Genomic DNA, 23,397 nt, shown 5'->3' on the forward strand with positions numbered 1-23,397 from the left:
AGGTGGTCACCCAGTATAGGTAGCCTGTAGCCAGATATAGGTGATGCCCCAGTATAGAAAGTCCACTGTAGGGGGATCTTTCGTCTGCTCCCTTCAAGCGCTGATGTCACTCTCCTCTCAGTGCTGGAACGCGGTGTGCTGGTTAGTGATACACAGGCCAGCACATGTAGCCCTTCCAGCACCTTTTTTTTTGGGGGGGGGGGGGGGGGGGGTAAGGGCCCCTAGAAGCCCAGGGCCCCTCACTGCAGTGTCAGTTGCCCCTCCCCCCCTGATGGCTGCCCTGGCTGGGGGTGTGATTAGGGGTGTGGCAGGGGCGTGGCTTAAGTGTCCCTTTTTCTCATCTCAAAAAGTTGGGAGGTATGATATATATATATATATATGAAATACAAAAGCTTGCTTTCCTAAAACAGAAAGAATTTGCAATAATTCAGGTTGGAGTGAGCTCGAGATGTCTCCCAGAGCAACACTGCTGAATATATGCAAATTAACCATTGTACCCTTAGAAGCTAAACACACCTCCAGAACCGCTGGAATGCAATGATGTGTCAGTTTGTTAATTTGTACAGAGCCATAATAATCCAACATGCATACAGACTGTTTTGGATTGTTTGATCCTCATCAGTGCATGGCATGGATTAATTTGGCTCTATGGAGTAGGGCTTGTGAATCCGAGAGGCACAGACTAACCAGCAAGCTCATGGTGACCCAGAACTCATTGGAGTGTGTAAGGGACTACAATGGTCCTAAAAGCCCCCTTACTAAGATGTAAAGAAGACATCTTAGCAAGGGGGCTTTTAGGACCATTGTAGCCCCTTACACACTCCAATGAGTTCTGGGTCACCATGAGCTTGCTGGTTAGTCTGTGCCTCTCGGATATATATATATATATATATATATATATATATATATATATATATATATATATATATATATACATACATAGAAAGAGGGACAAAGTTCTGAAAGAGGGACAACTGAGGAAGAAATAGGGACTGGGCTCCCAAAGAGGGACTGTCACTCCAAAAGAGGGACAGTTGGGTACAGCAAGACTAGGTTTTTGGAAGTAAGTCTGGAGGCCTGTTTTAATAAGGGACAATAAACTGGACTGACAGCTTCAGCAAGGAAGCAGAGTTCCCTCACAGATCATCAATGTCAAGGGCAGAGGTGCAAAGCAGCCATCTGCTCAGTCTCAACTGTAAATAGTGAGCGTGAACTTGAAGCATGCAGAGTTGCAAAACATAGTATGGGCATGGTGCCCAAATAAAAAATGGCCGCCGCTGCATTGCTATAGCAATCCTGCTCTGTGTCAGCCTTTAGGAAGTGTGCACCCACACTGAGCTTCCCAATACAAGGAGGCTGAACATACATACAAGCCCTTTCCCCAGCTAGATGTCGGGGCAGAGTGTACTGTGGAGATAAGGGAAGATGACAGAGAGAGGGCAAGAAATGCTGTGCTGTGCTAAGATGCTGCAAGTCCCTTGAGAGAGAGAGGTAGGAACAGAGTGAAGCTATGTTGGAAAATCAGAACTGCATGTTATGCAAAAAGAGGAGACAGTTTTGCTCTGGGTAATGATGCATGTAGCAGCCGACCCAAGTAAATCACAGGGAAAAGGGATTAATGTTAAACTCTGTTTGATGGGCAAGGAGTAAAAAGTGTACAATATTGAATGTAGAATGTTTGCTTGGATCCTAGAGGTTTGAAGACAGAAAGAATGGCAGGTGCAAGGATACCAGAGCTCAAAAAGTTTGGAGAAATGGGGGGAGAAGGCATACACCACTACCCGGTTTTACTCTTTGCCCCCCTGTAGCTCACCTAAACGGGTCTGCAGGGTCGGGACATTATGCTGGGCATACACGGCCCAGATTCTACTTATCAATAGAGCCGCTGATGGCTGGATTGATCATTTCCGACATGTCCGATCACGTGGGGGATCGATTCCCGGCGCGATTCCCGTGGGCGGACAATAGGCAAAAACGAAGCGCTGAGAAGGAAGTGCCCGTGGGGACTAGCGGGGATCGATCCGCGCGCACGAGCGGTGACGCGCCAGCATCGAGCCGGTGCAAAAACAAGCCGTGTATGCCCAGCAGGAGCTGGGCTGCATGCGTCCTACAGCGTGCAGTACATGGCGCATGCATATGACATCACTGCGTCGCTTGTGTTGGGTGCACTAGGAATCGGGAATGTAGAAAACTGGGACATTCCATGACTGCGAATATCTGCGTTTAGCATTAGGGGTTCCTCTTCACTGACGATACCAAGCGCTACCTAGCACCCAGCCATTGCACAGAAGCAGGTGACAGAAAGTGATTTTATCCCCTTTAGCCTCCCATATGATCAAGCCTCTTTCATGTGGGAGGCTGAAGGGTTTGAATTTACCACCTGCAGTGTAGCAGTGTTATCAGTGCTTTTTCACTGAACGCAATCGCTGCAATCTTTACATAAGTCGAAAAAACAGTTTTGTAAAAGTAATAGCCTGGTGCACACATCTAACGTTGGCAAGTGAATGGCTGATAAAAACGGGATGTGTGTACTCACACTAAGGTGCGTACACCTCAAGGTCCGTACACACGCCGGACTGGAGGCAACGACGGGTCCATCGTCACCTCCCGCTGGGTGGGCGTTCCAACGACAGTCCGGCGTGTGTACGCACTGTCGGCGGACTGATACGGCTGTTTCTGAGCGATCCGCCGGGCGGATCGTTTAGAAACAGCCGTATCAGTCTGCAGACAGACTGTACACACGCCGGACTGTCGCTGGAACGTCCACCCAGCGGGAGGTGAAAACGGACCCGTCGTTGCCTCCAGTCCGGCGTGTGTACGGACCTTAATGCTCCTTATAGTGGTGAAGGTAGAGGGTGTGCATACCAATCTAATGCCTTGTACACACCATGCAATTTCAGATCACCGGGTCAAATTGATCATTTCCATCATGTCCGATCTACTAATTAAGAATGGAATTGACTTTGAGGCTTTAAGCCTGGTACACACTCTCAATTATGATTGGCCAGTCACAAACCAATTTTACCAGCTCCACATGGTATGAGGGTTTACCTACACAATCAGCTCATCGTATCCAATATTGATTGAACCCCATACTACTTGGAGGTGGCAAAATTGGTCAGTGATTGGCCAATCGTAATTAAAGTGTTTACCAGGCTTTACTGTCCAACGAACGCTATAGAAAGACAGTATTATAATTATAAAGCACTCAGTGTTATTGTACAAAATAGAAGGTGAATAAATAGATGCCAAGCTTTTATCCTATAATGCTGCCTTCATTCACTGCTTCATTCAATATTGGTAATTCATTCAAGTGGACCTGAACTCATGCACAGAACAGAAGGAAAACAGAGAAATGCACCTTGTATGTATTTAGAGAGTATGATTTCCTCTCATCTGTTACTAATCACCACTGTCATTTGATCTCTCAGCTGTGTCAGCTCAGGAATCTCCTCTGCCACGACAGATCAGCTAGTTTGTAAATACAGAATGTGTCTGCTTCCATAAAAGCAGGAAGTAAACACACTGCAGATTTATTGCAGGATTTGTATCAGCTGTAAAAAAAGAAATGTTTTTCTTTAAAGCTTAATACAGGGCTGTGGAGTCAGTACAAAAATCATGCGACTCCGACTCCTCACTTTATGAGACCACCGACTGACTTCAACACAGACTCCAGCTATCCAAAATTGCTCCGACTCCTCGACTCTGACTCCTTAGCCTGATACTTACCAGGGCTTTGGATTTGGTACAAAAATCATCCGACTCCCAACTTCTCAGTTTATGAAACTAACGACTCCGACTCCAGGAGCACAACATTACTCCGACTCCTCGATTCCGACTCCACAGCCCTGGGTTATTATGCTGTTGCTTCTCTTTTTAGAGCAGAGCGAAAGTTCAGGTATCGCTTTAAATGATGGGTTGTAGAATATACAGTACTTGATGGATTTTTTTTTTCTAAATGCCCAAAACGACAAAACTTTATGGTGCATCCACGCTGCGTCTATTGCCCTGCAGAATAATTCTGTCAACTCACTGCTCACAGTGTCCATTGCAGTTCACACAGGTTATAATGCGATCACAAACCGTGGGAATCCAGCCCAACAGTATAGCTAGAATGAATGTTGTATGCACAGCCCAGCTATAATGGAAGATCTGACAGTGACAATCTTTTTATTGTATGATCTGCATTTTCACAGTGGCCACAGCAGCTTGTGTTTCTTACCATCAGAATGTCTGCAAAAAGGAGACGCATGCAATTGTTAGACGACCAGAAAATAAGCCAAGAAGAGGATGAAGTCGCCATTGAGAATGAAAAGGATTCTGTCGCCAGCAAATACTTTCAGAAAACGAAGATGCGCCTCCCGTCTGTCTTTTATAATAAGCCCTGTATTGACTTAGCTAAATCTTTCTTGGGACAGGTAACCACTTTCAGATGTATAACAATGTAAATCCCTAAGTTAAAAGTATAATGAGCAGAAAATAAAATGGTATTTTTTTTGTATTGCTGTCAGCATCTCGATTTGGTAGCATCCTTATTTCTTGTTCTCAGTGGCACTAAAATAGCCTATGTCTCCCCAGCAGATCTAACCCAGCTATGGAAACTTCAGGATTTTCCCTTTCCCACTCTATCCAATGACAAAAATACTTTCAACTGGAGTTGCATTTCAAAGTTTAACTGCTTCCGGACCAAGCTGATTGAAATCTATGCCACCTCTTACCCCTGCCAGCACGTAGATTTCAATCGTTCCCTCCGCAAGCCCCCGCCGATCGCGACACTTTCTCGCTGCTGCATCTCCTTGCTCTGCCATCGGTTTGACCGCAGAGCTCCCTAGGGCCGGTTTTACACTGCGGATTCGCTGTAGGGGTGTGGTGCACCGCACCGCCAAAAACAGGCCTGTGGGGATTACCGCAATAATATGCAGTAATCCCCATCTGGCAACAGGCCATTCAGGATGTGATGCTTTCTAGTGCTCACATCCTGTGGCCAAATCGATGATGTGTGCGGAAGTGTATTGACAAAATACACTTCCGCGCATGCGCAATGTGGAGAATTTGCGGTAGATAGGGTACTTCTGGCACAGTGCAGGCAATGGGAACTACCCCATTACATTGCTCTAGCGGTAGGCCAGTGTGAAAGGGCCCTGAGTGGGTCAGGAGCCAATTTAATTGGCTCCTGACCCCGTGATCACTGTGAGCCAATCACTTTGGCTCACATTGATGACAGGGTCATGAGCCAATGAAATCAGCTCCTGACTGGCTCAGGGAGCTCTGCCGTCATAGGGACAGCAGAGCGAGGGGGCTACAGTGAAGGGAGAGCGGCGTGATCAGTGGCTCCTGGGTCAGTGCAGCGTGACGTTGGTAAGCGCTGTTTTTTTCAAACAGCCAGAGACTGCTGGTACAGAAAGGGTTAAGTAGGCTGTATATTGTTTGTATTTCATTTTAGAAGCACAGGACATGTGGAGATGTGTTCCTTATTGGCTCATTGTTTCTGTCCATATAATCTGTCCTGCAAAAACAGCTACAATTCTCTCTATATATCTGTTCAGTGCTCCTCCCCATACACCATGCAATCTGACTGTTTAATCTTTGTGCAGTTTTACCAACGTTTATGTACTATAAAGGTGCCGTCTAACAATACAATCTTAATTGGACAATCTTGCAATTTCTATGTAATATGAAGGGCTACCTAAAGTATTCACACAGTTTAACCTCCTAGTATCCTAGTACATAGATCATGATTTTGTAAGATTTTACAATCAAGATTAAATCATCAGTGGGCACCTTAAATTATATCCGAGGTGAGCAATAAAATGTATTTTTACTTATCTGGGGCTTCTTGCAGCCCCTACAAGTTATTTGTGTCCCTGCCGCAGGTCCGGTCTTCTCCAGGTTCCCGCTGGAAGGCTCTAAGGATCGCCGATCCCGACAGGTCGGCGTCTTCTGCACATGTGTGGGTGTGCAGCCGCGCAAGAACACACCCACGTCATGCAGTACACTCCCAGTGACATGGGCGTGCTAACACGCACTGGAACAAGGGGACCGAGAGGGGACAGGGAAGGCTCAATAGGATCCAGAGCCTTCCCCTCCAGAGGTATCAGGGGCAGACTGACAACTCATGGGGCCCCAGACATTAGGAGATATGGGGCTCCGTACACCCGCAAGCCACACCCACCCATCCTCAAGCCACACCCACATAACCTACATTTGTTACAAAATTTCTCTTCACTATGTGCAAAATGTTGCTTCCAGTATAGGGTAGCCCATGTAATTGCCACCAGTATAGGTTAGTTAGGTGCCTCTTGTGTAGGTTAGATTGGTAGGTGCCTCTAGTATAGGTTAGATAGGTAGGTGCCCTGAGTATAGGTTAGATAGGTAGTTACCCCCAGTATAGGTTATATAGGTAGGTGCCCCCAGTATAGGTTATATAGGTAGGTGTCCCGAGTATAGGCACAGCAGCAGGGCTTAGCGTAGTTACAAACTTACATTCCGCAATCCCCGCACTGAGCCTCCAGCTTCTTCCTACTTCCTCCCCAGGCGTCCCTCACATTGGTAAAAGCGCCTCCTGTGATGACATGCAGTTACGTCATCACAAAGTAGGAAGAAGCTGGAGGCTGCATACGGGGATCGCAGAAGGTGAGTTTGTATCTACGCTATGCTAGAAACGGCCCTGGACGTAGGCCCCCTACTGACCACGGGCCCTCGGTCCATACCTGAGTGCCCAAATGGTCAGTCCACCACTGGTAAGTATATGACTTTTTTTTTCCACCTTAGTTTTTCTTTAAGATGGCAAAATTCTTTTTTTAGTAGGAGGGCTTTTTGGCCTCTTTTAGCCCCTTATACTGTCCTTGTGGTTCTGGGTAACCCTGAGCTATCTGGGTACTCTGAAGAATTTGAACAGTCACTGTAATATTGTTATAATGGTGGCGACTTGCATATGGACATTTTTACCCATCGATTATTACCACTCAATACTACATTTAAAAGTGCCACATAGTTATATCCCCCTTTACTGAAGCTTATTTTTTATGGTGCTTTGCATATTCAGAAGCTGATAGGCTGTGTGTTATCTCTGTATCATCAGCCAGCTGTTGGGACAGCTGTCAGAAAGCCATTTAGCTCCATAGTCCTCATACAAAAGGAATAGAATATTTAATGAGTAAACCTTTTCTTACAATAAGCATGGTGTTATGATTGCGTCTGAATTATCCTTATTTGTACAGTGGATCTTAACCTGAGATTAAACCTGCAACAAAAAACAAATACCTAGGTAGAGGGAAGTCTCTGGAAGACCCGTGTCCTTCTCACCCCTACTTCCAGGGACCCTCTGGAAATTAGCAGCCATGCTTCTCTTCATGCACGGCCATGCCTGTGCACGAGGGGCACCACCTTACTGCAAAGGGTCGGCAGGGAGCGTGGCCACGAGAACATATCCAACAAGCTCTTGTGATATGTTCCCGGGATCTGTGTGCGGTAACAGGTGGGAGGACTTGGGACCCTGTTCCTTTGATTAAGTATGTTTTTTGTTGCAGGTTTTGCCTCTGGTACACTTTAGGAATGAACTCTTTTTGTGCACAGTGTTACTATTATTATTTATTCTAATCACCACAGTATACAGACTTTGCAATTGTCTTGGTGTGCAAGTTTAGGCATATAGCATGACCAGCATTGTTTGCATATAGGCGTGCTCTTCCACAGTTTTGGCATGATTTTTCAGCATACCTGATCACTAACGAAGAGTTGGCGGGTGTAGAGGAGAGCTGTACACACTTTAAAATGGTGCTTGAAATGTTCACAGTGAAGTCAGACACGGAGTCTATATTTGATAGTAGCATGAGCAATATTTTCAGAGGTCTGCTATACTTGACAAGGCTTGAAATATTGATGCTACTGCAACTTTCCTGAATGTCACTCAGCTTTTTTTTGTTGACTTTAGTTCTGCTTTAATTCTAAATGAATGTCTACATCTAGAGCCAAATACTGTATATTTCTCTGATCGTGGCCCTTGTTTCTAATCAGGTTTTGGTTCGAAAGTTGCCAGATGGAACAGAACTACGAGCCCGTATTGTGGAGACTGAATCTTATTTAGGAGGTGAAGATGAAGCCTCACATTCAAGAGGTGGAAAGCGGACAGAAAGAAATGCCCAGATGTACATGAAGCCTGGGACCATTTATGTGTACCAAATCTATGGTATCTACTTCTGTATGAATGTTTCCAGTCAGGGTAAGACTTTTACCTTTACAGTTTAAAGCAAACCTTGCAGGCCTTGATCACATTATAAATCGCCAGCGCTATCGCAAGCGCTGAGCGATTTATTGAGTGATTTGTTTTTCAAGCGCTTTCAGAGTGATTTGCGGTTAGAAAAGCACTTTTCTAAGCTCTTTTTTGCAGCAATGTTTTTTTTTCACTTCCTGATGTCAGTCACCCCTTGCCCTGGAAATTAATAAATACAATGTATTTATTAATTAAAAGGGCTCGGAAAATCGATTTTCAAAGCGCTTTTGCAAGCGCTTAGCGGTTTGCCTATCTTTTCTATTGAATCGCAAGCGCTCAGAAAATGGTGCAGGACCTGCGTTTGCAATTGGATAGAAAGCTCAGCGCTCATGTGAGAACATTCACATAGAGCAACATTGCAGAAGCTCTTTTAAAGAGACTCTGTAACATTAAAAACATCCCCTGGGGGGTACTCACCTCGGGTGGGGGAAGCCTCCGGATCCTAATGAGGCTTCCCACGCCGTCCTCTGTCCCACGGGGGTCTCTCCGCAGCCCTCCGAACAGCCGGCGACTGTGCCGACTGTCATTTCAATATTTACCTTTGCTGGCTCCAGCGGGGGCGCTGTGGCGGCTTTCCATTCCGAACTACACGGAAATACCCGATCTCATTCGGGTCCGCTCTACTGCGCAGGCGCAGGAGACTTGCGCCTGCGCAGTAGAGCGGACCCGACGGCGATCGGGTATTTCCGTGTAGTTCGGAATGGAAAGCCGTCAGAGCGCCTGCGCAGGAGCCAGGAAGGTAAATAATGACGTCACCGCTGCCCGGACTCCACGGAGGGCTGCAGCGAGACCCCTGACGGATGGAGGACGGCGTGGGAAGCCTCATTAGGATCCGGAGGCTTCCCCCACCCGAGGTGAGTACCCCCCAGGGGATATTTTTATGTTACAGTTCCTCTTTAAGGCGATTTTGTATTACAAAAAAAAAGGGAAATCTCTCTAAATGTGAACAAGCCCTAACTGAAAATTAAAAGTCAAAATAAACATACACACGTCATACTTACCTCCCACATAATCTACTCCTCGATCTTTTTACTCTCCCGCGTCCCGTTTGTCCTCTGTGATCAATGGAATTCTCTGTCCTCCATTTTAAAAATGGTGATGACCCCATAACAGGTTCCGGGTCAGCACACTGTTTAAACAATAATATCGCCCACTTGAACCATAGTACATACATGGCCATTACCTTACACATCAGTTGTCCTTTCAGTTATAACTGACAGCAACTGATATATTTGAGTTCTGAACTGGAAGGAATCGTTAGAAGAAAATAGTGAGCTTCTGATAGGAATAAACATGTGTTTATTTAAAATAATTTTACTCAGTTCAGGTTCACTTAAAGTCTAGGTTGCCTCTTGATGGATGCACAGCGGTGCGTTACAGCCTATCCTGAGCAGATACGCTGTGCCCTGTTGCCACATCCATTGAATGCATTCACAATACATCGTTATGCATCTCTCCCTCTTCTGTTGTCGCTGCCACCATTTACAGTGGTTTGCAAAAGTATTCGGCCCCCTTCAAGTTTTCCACATTTTGTCATTTTACTGCCACAAACATGAATCAATTGAATTGGAATTCCACGTGAAAGACCAATACAAAGTGGTGTACATGTGAGAAGTGGAACAAAAATCGTGCATGATTCCAAACATTTTTTTACAAATAAATAACTGCAAAGTGGGGTGTGCGTAATTATTCAGCCCCCTGAGTCAATACTTTGTTGAACCACCTTTTGCTGCAATTACAGCTGCCAGTCTTTTAGGGTATGTCTCTACCAGCTTTGCACATCTAGAGACTGAAATCTTTGCCCATTCTTCTTTGCAAAACAGCTCCAGCTCAGTCAGATTAGATGGACAGCGTTTGTGAACAGCAGTTTTCAGATCTTGCCACAGATTCTTGATTGGATTTAGATCTGGACTTTGACTGGGCCATTCTAACACATGGATATGTTTTATTTTAAACCATTCCATTGTTGCCCTGGCTTTATGTTTAGGGTCGTTGTCCTGCTGGAAGGTGAACCTCCGCCCCAGTCTCAAGACTTTTGCAGACTCCAAGAGGTTTTCTTCCAAGATTGCCCTGTATTTGGCTCCATCCATCTTCCCATCAACTCTGACCAGCTTCCCTGTCCCCGCTGAAGAGAAGCACCCCCAGAGCATGATGCTGCCACCACAATATTCTCTTAGACAACCTCTGAGGCCGTCACAGAGCAGCAGTATTTGTACTGGCATTAGATTACACACAGGTGCACTCTATTTAGTCATTAGCACTCATCAGGCAATGTCTATGGGCAACTAAATGCACTCAGACCAAAGGGGGCTGAATAAGTAAGCACACCCTACTTTGCAGTTATTTATTTGTAAAAAATGTTTGGAATCCTGTAAGATTTTCGTTCCACTTCTCCCGTGTACACCACTTTGTATTGGTCTTTTACGTTGAATTCCAATAAAATTGATTCACGTTTGTGGCAGTAATATGACAAAATGTGGAAAACTTTAAGGGGGCGAATACTTTTGCAAACCACTGTAAGTCCTACCACTGCTACTCACCTGTCTTCGGTTGCCATTCGGGTCTTCCACACACACTGATACCACCACACTGCCGGTAGGCTCAGCCCCAGCAGAAACAAGGGCTACCATTGGCTAGAGCAATGGGATTCTACCTAGTAAGAGGAAGAATTCTAATTGGTCCACCACTCGGGAACCAAGGAAAAACCTCACTGGTGCTATGGAGGCTACCCATTGGTCTTTTTGCACTGCAATGATAGCCCTGGTTCTGATGGGACTCTGATACCAGTGCTTTGTGAAGTCTAGCAGCAGTTAGCCGCGTGGAGGACCCCAATAACTGCAGAGAAGACACAGAAGACGGGTGAGTTGATTGGGAACAGAGTGGGACCTGTTCCCATTGGCTTGCACAGGTTCCATGAGCATCTGTAGCTTATACTGGCTCCGGAAAAATTGTGTTCCGCTCCCACTGTGTTCCTTTACAATTTGCAAGTGTAAACGGATCTTATATTTACCATGGGATCCGTTTACAGGGAGTGCAGAATTATTAGGCAAATGAGTATTTTGACCACATCATCCTCTTTATGCATGTTGTCTTACTCCAAGCTGTATAGGCTCGAAAGCCTACTACCAATTAAGCATATTAGGTGATGTGCATCTCTGTAATGAGAAGTGTTGTGGTCTAATGACATCAACACCCTATATCAGGTGTGCATAATTATTAGGCAACTTCCTTTTCTTTGGCAAAATGGGTCAAAAGAAGGACTTGACAGGCTCAGAAAAGTCAAAAATAGTGAGCTATCTTGCAGAGGGATGCAGCACTCTTAAAATTGCAAAGCTTCTGAAGCGTGATCATCGAACAATCAAGCGTTTCATTCAAAATAGTCAACAGGGTCGCAAGAAGCGTGTGGAAAAACCAAGGCGTAAAATAACTGCCCATGAACTGAGAAAAGTCAAGCGTGCAGCTGCCAAGATGCCACTTGCCACCAGTTTGGCCGTATTTCAGAGCTGCAACATCACTGGAGTGCCCAAAAGCACAAGGTGTGCAATACTCAGAGACATGGCCAAGGTAAGAAAGGCTGAAAGACGACCACCACTGAACAAGACACACAAGCTGAAACGTCAAGACTGGGCCAAGAAATATCTCAAGACTGATTTTTCTAAGGTTTTATGGACTGATGAAATGAGAGTGAGTCTTGATGGGCCAGATGGATGGGCCCGTGGCTGGATTGGTGAAGGGCAGAGAGCTCCAGTCCGACTCAGACGCCAGCAAGGTGGAGGTGGAGTACTGGTATCATCAAAGATGAGCTTGTGGGGCCTTTTCGGGTTGAGGATGGAGTCAAGCTCAACTCCCAGTCCTACTGCCAGTTTCTGGAAGACACCTTCTTCAAGCAGTGGTACAGGAAGAAGTCTGCATCCTTCAAGAAAAACATGATTTGCATGCAGGACAATGCTCCATCACACGCGTCCAAGTACTTTACAGCGTGGCTGGCAAGAAAGGGTATAAAAGAAGAAAAACTAATGGCATGGCCTCCTTGTTCACCTGATCTGAACCCCATTGAGAGCCTGTGGTCCATCATAAAATGTGAGATTTACAAGGAGGGAAAACAGTACACCTCTCTGAACAGTGTCTGGGAGGCTGTGGTTGCTGCTGCACGCAATGTTGATGGTGAACAGATCAAAACACTGACAGAATCCATGGATGGCAGGCTTTTGAGTGTCCTTGCAAAGAAAGGTGGCTATATTAATCACTGATTTGTTTTTGTTTTGTTTTGAATGTCAGAAATGTATATTTGTGAATGTTGAGATGTTATATTGGTTTCACTGGTAAAAATAAATAATTGAAATGGGTATATATTTGTTTTTTCTCCCATTCATCAGCTGGTACACCCTCTGGAGGAATGGCTCCGCCCAGTCCTGGGGAAACACAGAAGTAAAGTATAAAAAGCTCCCACCCCCCCTAATCCCCAGTTCATTTGTGTTTCCGCCCGGGAACACAGGAGATTTTTTCTGCTCCCAATTTCTTATTTTTCTTACGCTCACCAGAGGGTGAGTTTCCTCTTTATCTGGCGGTGGTACCTGGCAATGGTGCATGAGGCTCCGAAGGAATCCCTACTCCAGGGCTAGCGTGGTCGCCGGAGGTGCTGCCGCCATTGACTCTGAACGCCCACGGGTGGAATTGGGCGTCAGAGTTTGCTTCCGCCTTCCCCGCGCGTAAGTGCCGCTCTGAACTTATGCCAGGCAGTGAGGTCACTTCCGCCGACGTCAGAGGAGGCGGACCGGAAATTACGCAGCGGGATCTAGCGTGGGAGCGTGGTCGCCGCCGCTGCCGCTCCTGCAGATCCCGCTGCTGGTACAGCCGCCGGTTCTAATGCGGCCTCAGCTGTTCCTGCCGCCTCATCAGCAGTGCCCGCCCGTTCTCAGGCTGATGGTGTGGTGAGTGGGGAGACTTCCCCTCCCTTAAAGAAAGATGCTTTCAATTAATGTTACAGAGTTTAATTCTTTAAGGGGCAATGTATGTTTTTTCTCCTGTCTTCTGTTTTCCCTTTTCTGTAGACAAGAGTGGAGTCTGGGTCTTCTTCTAGCAGTAGGCCCAGATCTAAAAGATGCTGTCAGTGTCTGACAAAACTATCTTCTAGCTATGCCAAAGCTTTGTGTCAATCATGTATAGATGCAGTCATAGCAGCAGAAACTTCCTCAATTTTTAAAAATATAATGAAGTCAGTTAAAAAAGATATGGACGAGACTTTAGGAAAATTTAAGGAATCCTTATTATCCAATCCTGATTTAGTGGTTGCAGGTCCCTCAGTACCACCTGTGCTTAATCCGACTGAGCCTTCTCCAGTGCCGGCATCAGATTCGGTACAGGCTGAGTTGCCCCAAATCCCGGCTAACATTGATTTTTTGGGGGAGGAGGGGGAAGAAGAGGAGAGAGAAGGCAGGGAGGAAGTTTCGGATCTAGAGGAAGGGGAAAATGCCTTTTCAGGGGAAGAATCTGATAGCGATGCAAGGGCAGCTAGATTCCTCTTTAGCACTGAAGAAACAAATGAATTACTTAAAGCTGTTTATGCCACAGAGCAAATCCCTGAAATTTAGAGGGAAGTCTCGGCACAGGATCAAGTATACTCAGGTTTGGCGCAGCAGTCGGGTAGAGTTTTTCCTTTTCATAATTCTCTTAAAGATATTATTGTATCTCAGTGGCAGGATCCTGAACGTAAATTATTCATCCCTAAATCGGCAAAGAGGAAGTTCCCCTTTTCCCCGGTAGATATGGATCAGTTTACTAAATGCCCCAAGTTGGATGCAGCCTTATCCAAGCATTCTAAAAAAGCTGACCTATCTTTTGAAGATACGGGGGTGTTAAGGGATGTTATGGATAAAAAAATTGACTTACTGTTAAAGAAGGCCTGGGAATCGGCCTCATTTGCCTTTATTCCCAGTGTCGCGTCGACTTGCATTTCGCGTAATTTACGTGTTTGGATGGATAATTTACTTTCCCATGTCAAAACCGGTTCGGACCTTAACACTTATGTTAAATCTCTTCCAGTGGTGTTAAAAGCCGTGGCTTTTTTGGCCGATGCAGCGGTAGAAATTGTGCGCATCTCCGCACGTACAACTGCATTGGTTAATTCAGCCCGGAGGGCCCTCTGGCTCAAAACTTGGGAGGGAGATTTAACATCTAAAAATAAACTTTGTGCAGTTCCCTTTGAGGGTAACCTTTTATTTGGTAAAGAGTTAGATAATATACTCTCAAGATCGGCGGAGAAAGGAAAACAATTCCCTACTAAACATAAAATTTTTCGTTCTACCAAACCGAACTTATTCAAAAAACCATCTCAGGAACAGAACAAACAGCCCTTTCAACAAAGGAAGTGGTCTTCTCCGGCCGGTAGGGGGCGAGGAGGTTTGGCTCTCGCCAAGCCAGGCGAACCCAAGAATAAATGACGATTTGCCGGTGGGGGGGAGACTTCGTTATTTTTTGTTCCATTGGGAAAAGATCAAACCAGATCCCTTTATTTTAAGAATTATAAAAGACGGTTACCGTCCACAGTTTTCGGTGACCCCTCCCCCCAGAATTTTTGTAAACAAGTTTCCGAAAGACCCAGACAAGGCACTTGGTCTGCAGACAGAGATACAAAAATTGATTTCAAAGGAAGTAATAGTACCAGTTCCGCAAATGCAGGAGTTCAAAGGGTATTACTCCCATATCTTTTTGGTGACCAAAACCAGCGGGGAATTCAGGTTCATACTGAACCTGAAGTCATTAAACCCCTATTTAGTTTACAAAAAGTTCAAAATGGAGAACATTTTTTCGGTCAGAGCAGCCTTACAGGGTCAAGAATTTTTTGCGTCAATAGACTTACAAGACGCGTACCTCCACATCCCAATCGCCAAGCCTTATCAAAAATTTCTGAGGTTTGCGATTCGAATAAGGGGGCAAACTTGTCACTACCAATTTCAAGCTCTCCCCTTTGGGATAGCGTCAGCACCACGCATATTCACAAAGGTTCTGGCGGAGGTAATGAAAGTAATAGGGGAACAAGGAGTAAATATCATCCCCTACTTGGACGACCTACTCATTTTTGCCAAGACAGAACACGACCTGAAGTTGCACACAAATTTAGTCATTCAGATTCTGTCCCAATTAGGATGGAGGATAAATTACCCCAAATCGAATCTGGTGCCTTCCCAGTCCATTGTATTTCTGGGCTATACGATCAATTCTATACACGAAAGGATTTTTCTAACCACAGGGAAGGTGGAGAAACTACAGAATGGGATCAGGCAGCTGCTCTTACTCCACGAGATTTCAATAAGAGAAGGGATGAGAATTTTGGGTCTCATGACAGCCTCCATTCCGGCGGTAACTTGGGCACATTTTCACTCCAGGGTTCTTCAAGCTTGGGTATTGGAGGTATGGGACAAGAATCAGGAGTCTTTGGACTCTCAGGTTTACATACCAGCACAGGTGAAAAGAAGTGTTCACTGGTGGCTGCAATCGAGCAACCTAACTCAGGGCAGAGTCTGGAGGCAGAAATTCCCTATAAAGGTGTTCACGGATGCCAGCGCCTGGGGTTGGGGGGCCACGTCCATGGGTCAGCATGGCCAGGGGAGGTGGTCCAAGATGGTAGCCAGGAGATCTTCCAATTTCAGGGAACTCGCAGCAGTGAGAGAATCTCTGATAAGGTTTCGGGACATGTTCCGTTTCAAGCATGTCCGAGTCTTTTCAGACAACATTTCCACGGTAGCTTACCTCAACAAACAGGGAGGGACCAGGTCTCAGAGTCTTGCCCTGTTGGCGACGGAGATTTTTGTCTGGTCAGAGGCCAACCTTCTGTCTCTAGAGGCGGTTCACGTAAAAGGGTCGCTCAATCTCGAAGCGGACTTTCTGAGCCGCCACGAGATCGATCATGCCGAGTGGGAATTGAATCAGGAGACATTTCTGGAGATCACGGAACATCTGGGACTTCCAGAAATCGACCTCTTCGCATCTCCAACGAATGCCAAGGTTCCTCGGTTTTATTCTCTTCACAGAAATGCGAGTTCTCTGGGGTTGGATGCTCTTTCAATCCCTTGGAGTTTCCAGCTGGGTTACGCTTATCCACCTCTAAAGTTGATTCCACATGTACTGGAAAAAATTCAGAGAGAAAAAGTGGAGCTAATACTCATAGCTCCTATGTGGCCCAAGAGAATTTGGTTTTCCACTCTGCTTCGATTGTCTGTCCGACCTCCTCTGAATCTCCCAATCAGGCCAGACCTTCTTCGTCAGGGGCCGTTGTTCCACCCCAAGCCAGAATTATTCTGTCTGGCAGCCTGGACCCTGAAAGGGTGATTTTGAGGAATAAGGGAGTTTCTGAAAAGACTATAGACACACTATTAAAATGTAGGAAGCCAGTCACTCAAAAGATTTATAGAAAAGTTTGGAAGATATACACGTCGTGGTGTACAACACGTAATCGAGTTCAGACGAATAGTGCAGCTGTTCTTGATTTTTTACAGGAAGGTCTAGAGATGAATCTAGCCTTAAGTACCTTAAAAGTTCAGTGCTCGGCCTTGTCAATTTTATTGGACAGGCCGTTAGCACAGGAAAAGTTGTTTAAAGATTTCTTTCGGGCAGTTCAGAAATCCACTCCGGTTAGACAAAAGGTTATCCCTCAATGGGATTTATCCCTAGTTCTGAATGTTTTAGCTAGAGCCCCATTTGAACCGCTAGAGGATATAGAGCTAAAATTATTGACGCTGAAGGTAGCGTTTTTGGTCGCCATTACTTCAGCTAGAAGATTGGGTGACTTACAGGCCCTTTCAATTAAGGATCCTTTTTTGACTATTTTTCCAGACAAAATTGTTTTACGCCTGGACCCAAATTATTTGCCCAAGGTCTCTTCAGATTTTCACAGATCCCAGGATATAGTTCTTCCCTCTTTCTGTGATAAACCCTCCTGCCCAAAGGAACAAGAATTTCATTGTTTAGACGTCAGGAGGGCCCTGCTATCATACCTAGCCAGGACTAGAGAGTTTAGGAAATCATCACATTTGTTTGTATTATATATGGGTAACAACAAGGGTCAGCAAGCTTCAAAACAAACCATTGCTAGGTGGATATGTGAGGCTATCTCTTTGGCTTATAAGACTTCAGACTCCACTCCACCATCCAACATAAAGGCACACTCCACCCGATCGATGGCTACGTCTTGGGCAGAGAGAGCAGGCGCTACAGTCCAGCAGATATGTCAGGCGGCAACTTGGGCGAGTTCTTCCACTTTCGTCAAGCATTATAGAGTGGACGTTCTTTCTCAGCAGGATTTGTCGTTTGGCAGGAAAGTGCTCCAGGCTGTAGTCCCTCCCTAGGTGGGTATTTACTTTGGTATCCCTCCAGAGGGTGTACCAGCTGATGAATGGGAGAAAGCACCAGTTAGTCTTACCGGTAACGGTGTTTCTATTCAGCAGCTGGTACACCGTCTACTGCCCAACCCTACTCTGTCGCACTTCCTTATACCTAGATCTATGATTAGTGGTCACTTGGAGGTGCTTCGCTCCTCCCTTTTTTCCTGGTGTTCGGGCGTTTTACTTTATATACACTGGGGATTAGGGGGGGTGGGAGCTTTTTATACTTTACTTCTGTGTTTCCCCAGGACTGGGCGGAGCCATTCCTCCAGAGGGTGTACCAGCTGCTGAATAGAAACACCGTTACCGGTAAGACTAACTGGTGCTTTTTAAGTAGCCTAATAATTATGCACAGTAATAGTCACCTGCACACACAGATATCCCCCTAAAATAGCTAAAACTAAAAACAAACTAAAAACTACTTTCAAAAATATTCAGCTTTGATATTAATGAGTTTTTTGGGTTCATTGAGAACATGGTTGTTGTTCAATAATAAAATTATTCCTCAAAAATAAAACTTGCCTAATAATTCTGCACTCCCTGTATACATACGCTTCTGTTTCACTGGATTGGAATTTTTTTTTATCATGTGTAAACGGGCCCTAAGGGCTAGAGCAAAATAGCCATGAGCCAAAGAGAATATTTATTTTATTGGCAATAGGATCATATAATTATTAATAAAACCTGTAATGAGTATTCTGCCTTACAGGAGATGGTGCAGCAGTCCTTTTACGATCCCTGGAGCCTGTAGTAGGCTTTGATGAAATGAGAAAATTCAGAAGTGGGAGAAGAAATGCATCAAAACCTTTGAAAGACAAGGAGCTTTGCAACGGACCCTCAAAGCTGTGTCAGGCTTTTGACATTGGAAAAAGTTTTAACTGTAGAGATCTAGCCAGTGATGAAGACATATGGCTAGAAGCTGGGTATGAAGTCCCAGAGGACAACATTGTGTCATGTGCTCGAATTGGGATTGCATATGCAGGAGAATGGACGCACAAACCTCTGCGGTTTTATATTAAAGGCAGCCAGTATGTTAGTGTCCGGAATAAAACTGCAGAGAATAGTGTGACTTCTGGGGAAACCAATTCCCAGGAAGATAAGTGAAGCGTATGTATTGTGCATTTTGCTTCATTAGTGGTTCATTGATGGTACTGTTAATAAGTGCAAGCACTCACGGACCGTTAAAAATACAATAAATCGTTGCAAAATTACAATACATAAAATGGAACTGAACAAACACACTCTGTCTAGGTGGAGCGCTTCCTTGCTAAATGTGTTTTTGCTTGAAAAAGTCAGTCATTATTAGGGTATTAGCGCTCTAGAGTTCAGTCTTTTTTGCAACCAGGATAATATCTCATACTTCAAACCAGTATAGGGTGGGATGTATTCACATCCCCCCCCCCCCCCATAGCCGCATCCTTACTTTTTAAACACTTTATATGAGCTTTGCTTGTTTTTTAATAAACGTGGGATACTTCCCTTATACTTATACGCTATGTGAGGCGTTTTTATTATTGGAGGTCAACGCATCAGGATTGGATTGGACTACAAGAGCCCAGCTGCTATTGCCTGTGTGGCTGAGGGGTGGCCTATACCCCTGAGGCGTTCTCGGGGCCCATCAGGCCGCATCTTCAGGTGAGTCTTTTCATATTGGGGAGGAATGTGAATACATCCCACCCTATACTGGTTTGAAGTATGAGATATTATCCTGCTTGCAACAAAGACTGAACTCTAGAGCGCTTACCTAATATTAACTGATTGATGGTATTGTACTTTCGATTAAAGGGAACCTGAGGTGAGAGATATGGAGGCTGCCATATTTATTTCCTTTTAAACAATACCAGTTGCCTGGTTGTCCTGCTGATCTTTCTGGTCTGAATTACACACCTTAAAGCGGAATAAAACCCAGCATTTCTTCTTTGCTCTAAAAAATTATTTAGAGCATATTACATGCAACCGGCATTTTTTTTTCCTAGACCAGCATTCGAAGGGTTACACACAGAGCTTGAAAGTTCAGTGCACTGAAATCTGGACACCAAAGTTGTAGATAATGTTATCTTGTGTTTACTTAAATGTATCAAGTGAAGAATGTGACACATTCTCTGACTGTGCAGAAGCAGCTGGAGACAGAGAAACACTGAAAGCATGTCTGCCTTCAGCACAAAATGAATAAAACCAGTTATAAAACCAGTTATTAAAGAGACACTGAAGCGAAAAAAAATTATGATATTTTGATTTGTATGTGTAGTACAGCTAAGAAATAAAACATTAAGATCAGATACATCAGTCTAGTTGTTTCCAGTACAGGAAGAGTTAAGAAACTCCAGTTGTTATCTCTATGCAAAAAAGCTATTAAGCTCTACCACTTTCAAAGTCGTGGAGAGGGCTGTTATCTGACTTTTATTATCTCAACTGTAAGTGAACTGTTTACTTTTTCTCTGATAGAGGAGAGGTCATTAGTTCACAGACTGCTCTGAAATAATCATTTTGAATGCTGAGTGTTGTGTAATCTGCACATATTAGAGAATGATGCAATGTTAGAAAAACACTATGGCCTCGATTCATCATTCTCTTTGAGATAACTTTTTCCAGTTTGTTAAATTACCGAATTCGAAGTTTAGCGATTTCTAGTTGTATTCATCAAGGTTTTTCCTCATTCGGTGTGAATTCGATAACAATTCGATAACAATTCGGTAACCATTCCGTAACGTGTCGATATTTCCATTTTACAGTGGTACTTTAACACAAGGCCATAAGATTCCCATGGAATTGTGGGTAAAAGGCAGTCCTTTGAGCACTACGTAGCAACATTCTGAATAGGGCTTTACACCTGGACCAGGATTCTGAAAGTGGTTGGGACAATCCCACAATTTGATAGGAGCCTTTTCTAAAAAATTATAGTGCAGCTAGCAAATTAGTTAACCCTGACACTGCCTGTGTTCTCTTACAAGATGATTCAAGAGAAATGCAGATGTCGTGTTATAGCAAATAAATCTACTCTCTTACAAATTTATATGGTTGCAGACCTTATTCTTGCCCTTATGCGCCTTTGAATCACTCTCAGCTGATACATAACCACTTCAAATGGCTCCATCTTCTCTGTCAGCAATGATCTGACAGGAATAACGACAGAGCAGTGAAGGAGATAACTAATCCTAAATGTAACGCTAAACCACGCCCACTTTCTTTTTCATGAATTGCACTTTATTCCGTTTTAGCGAATCGTTACCGAATCGTTACCGAATGTTCGCTAACAGCTGTAGATAACTTTGATGAATCCTGAAATGAAGTTAACAAATTCGGTATTTTACCAAACTGTTGTTAACAAATTTGCTAAGCGTTGATGAATCGAGGCCTATATACCTGAAAATAAATATATGAGAATATTTTCTTTGCAGCTAATCTTCTAGTAATTATTCATAGTACACAACCAATTCATTATATCATATATTTTTTTCGCTTCAGTGTCTCTTTAATAAAATGCAAAGTTAGCTCACAAAGCAAAAAAAGTGTACTTTTGGGAACCTATAATTTCTAAATGAATAATGATACTTATGCACAAATGCAAATATGATAACCGTATGGCATATAAAAAGTAGGAAAACATGTTTTTATTGAATATTATGTCAGGGTTTTAAACCGCTTTAAACAAGCTTGCAGCTAATCCAGTATTAAAAAACATCTGATCTGCATGCTTGTTCAGGGTCTGTGGCCAAAAGTATTATAGGCAGATGATCTGCAGGACAGCCAGGCAGTTTGCATTGCTTAAAAGGAAATAAATATGCCAGTCCCCATTCCTTTTTACTTCAGGCTCCGTTTTAAGTAAAGTACACGCACTGTAACATTGCTGCAAATGAAGTATATAATTTACCCATATTATTTACATTGATTACACTTGATTATTTTACCAATTTGTAGTTGATCCTTTTTTACCTCTGAGTTATCAGAATATTATTTTCAGGAATGCTTTGGTTAACACTGGATACAGCCTGGATTGTAATTTTAGTCAAGACCCCTATTTAGTAGTAGATTTAAAATAACGTATTGCATAGTTTTTAAAGTGGACCTAAACTCTACCACAGGAGACAAGGGAAATGGAGAAATCCACCCTGTGTGTATTTAGAGAGAACAGCTTGTCTATTTTTCCTTTATCAGCAAGTATAATTTGAGCTGTCTGCTGGCTCTGCCTTGTGTGCTAATATGTATACACAGGAGGTTAGCCCTTTCTGTGCTCCCAGGAAACCAGGAAGTAACCACTCAGCATCAGCAAGACCTCTGTTGGAGCTCTATAAGCTGTAACACAGAAATAAGATTATCTGCCATATCTGGTGAGTATGTGAGTCTTATTTATCGCCCTGTGATGCAATGGGCCCCTTACGTTTGTTAAGATCTGAACGCCATTTCACCACTGGCACTTCCGCTTTTCATTTTCTATCCTCTGTAGTAGTGCAGAGGTGGGTGGTACTGTGGCAAGTTTTGGTTCAGCTTCCACACTTAGAAGTAAAGCAATCTTTTGGCAGCAGAAGCAGGATTCAATGTAAACCTGAACTGGACTTTTTATGTAAGGTCACTTTAAAGCGGATCTAAACTCTGAACTTCCTCTTAATTATACAGTGTTTATTGAATAGAGATAAGCTGGCACTTGCAATTCACCAGTATAAAATAGCTTTATTTTTCCGGCTAATACAATTTCACAACATTGCAGTATGTTTGCACATCGTTCCTACCCGATCTCTAGTAGCTGTGGGGTGAGGTGGGAACGGTGGACCACCTGACGACCATTTCACTCTCCTGAGCGTCTTCTGAGGCTTTGCACAGTTTAGGTTTTAATTATGGTAGCATTTATTATATTAAAGCTATAATGGCCGAAAACTGAGAAATAAATTTTTTCAATTTTTTCTTAATATTCCTGTGAAAATGCATTTAGACAAAAATAATTCTTAGCAAAATGTACCACCCAAAGAAAGCCTAATTGGTGGTGGAAAAAACAAGATATAGATCAATTCATTGTGATAATTAGTGATAACGTTATTGGCAAATGAATGTAATGTGAAAATTGCTCAGATGCATAAGGTGAAATGGGTAAAAAAAAACATTTATGGATGCAGCAGATCTTGTAGGATAATCATAATGCATATATCAGAAAACTGATCCAAATCGGTATTTGTCAAGAGATATGCAGCGTTGGCTACTTCTTGCTCACCATCTTTCACTTGGCATTGATGCAGCTAATCATTAGTGTCCATGAGAAAGTCAGGGATATCTGAGTGTAGTCACATGACTGCAAGCCTGACTACTGCAATGTGCTGGTACCAGGATCTCTCTGCGACTGATATCTCTACTGCTTTGTACCCAGTGCTTTGTACGATCTTTGCCTGGTTTTGCTCTCCCCCGCTGGTTTCATTATTCATCCAGTTATGCCCTCTAGGCTGACAAATTCCATATGTCTCGACTACGCTGCCTCCACTAGGCCAGAGCTCTTGTGCCTGATCTAGAGTAATTTCCTCAAAAGGTCTTCTGTCTTTGGCACATGCTGACACTTCTAGAAACCACAGCTCCTGCTCCCTACCATCTGGCTAACTGGAAAAGTGTACTTAAAGGGAATCTTTAACTGAGAGGACTATGGATGTTTCCTTTTAAACAATACTAGTTGCTTGTCAGTCCTGCTGATCTCTTTAGCTGCAGCAGTGGCTGAATCACACACCTGAAAACAAGCATGCAGCTAATCCAGTCTGACTTCAGTCA

At 44.0% G+C, this 23,397-nt stretch overlaps 1 protein-coding gene across 1 annotated transcript; it reads left to right on the top strand.

Annotated features, from left to right (window-relative positions):
- Positions 1-1,301: 1,301 nt before the first annotated feature.
- On the top strand, positions 1,302-22,524 carry MPG (N-methylpurine DNA glycosylase). Its single transcript, XM_068244626.1, has 4 exons — positions 1,302-1,491; positions 4,197-4,418; positions 8,017-8,221; positions 18,362-22,524. The coding sequence occupies exons 2-4, from the start codon at positions 4,230-4,232 to the stop codon at positions 18,754-18,756; spliced, it is 789 nt and encodes a 262-aa protein (XP_068100727.1). The 5' UTR covers positions 1,302-1,491; positions 4,197-4,229; the 3' UTR covers positions 18,757-22,524.
- The last annotated feature ends 873 nt before the right edge of the window (positions 22,525-23,397 follow it).

The sequence above is a fragment of the Hyperolius riggenbachi genome, chromosome 7 (assembly GCF_040937935.1).
Source record: "Hyperolius riggenbachi isolate aHypRig1 chromosome 7, aHypRig1.pri, whole genome shotgun sequence".
Classification (NCBI taxonomy): Eukaryota; Metazoa; Chordata; class Amphibia; order Anura; family Hyperoliidae; genus Hyperolius; species Hyperolius riggenbachi.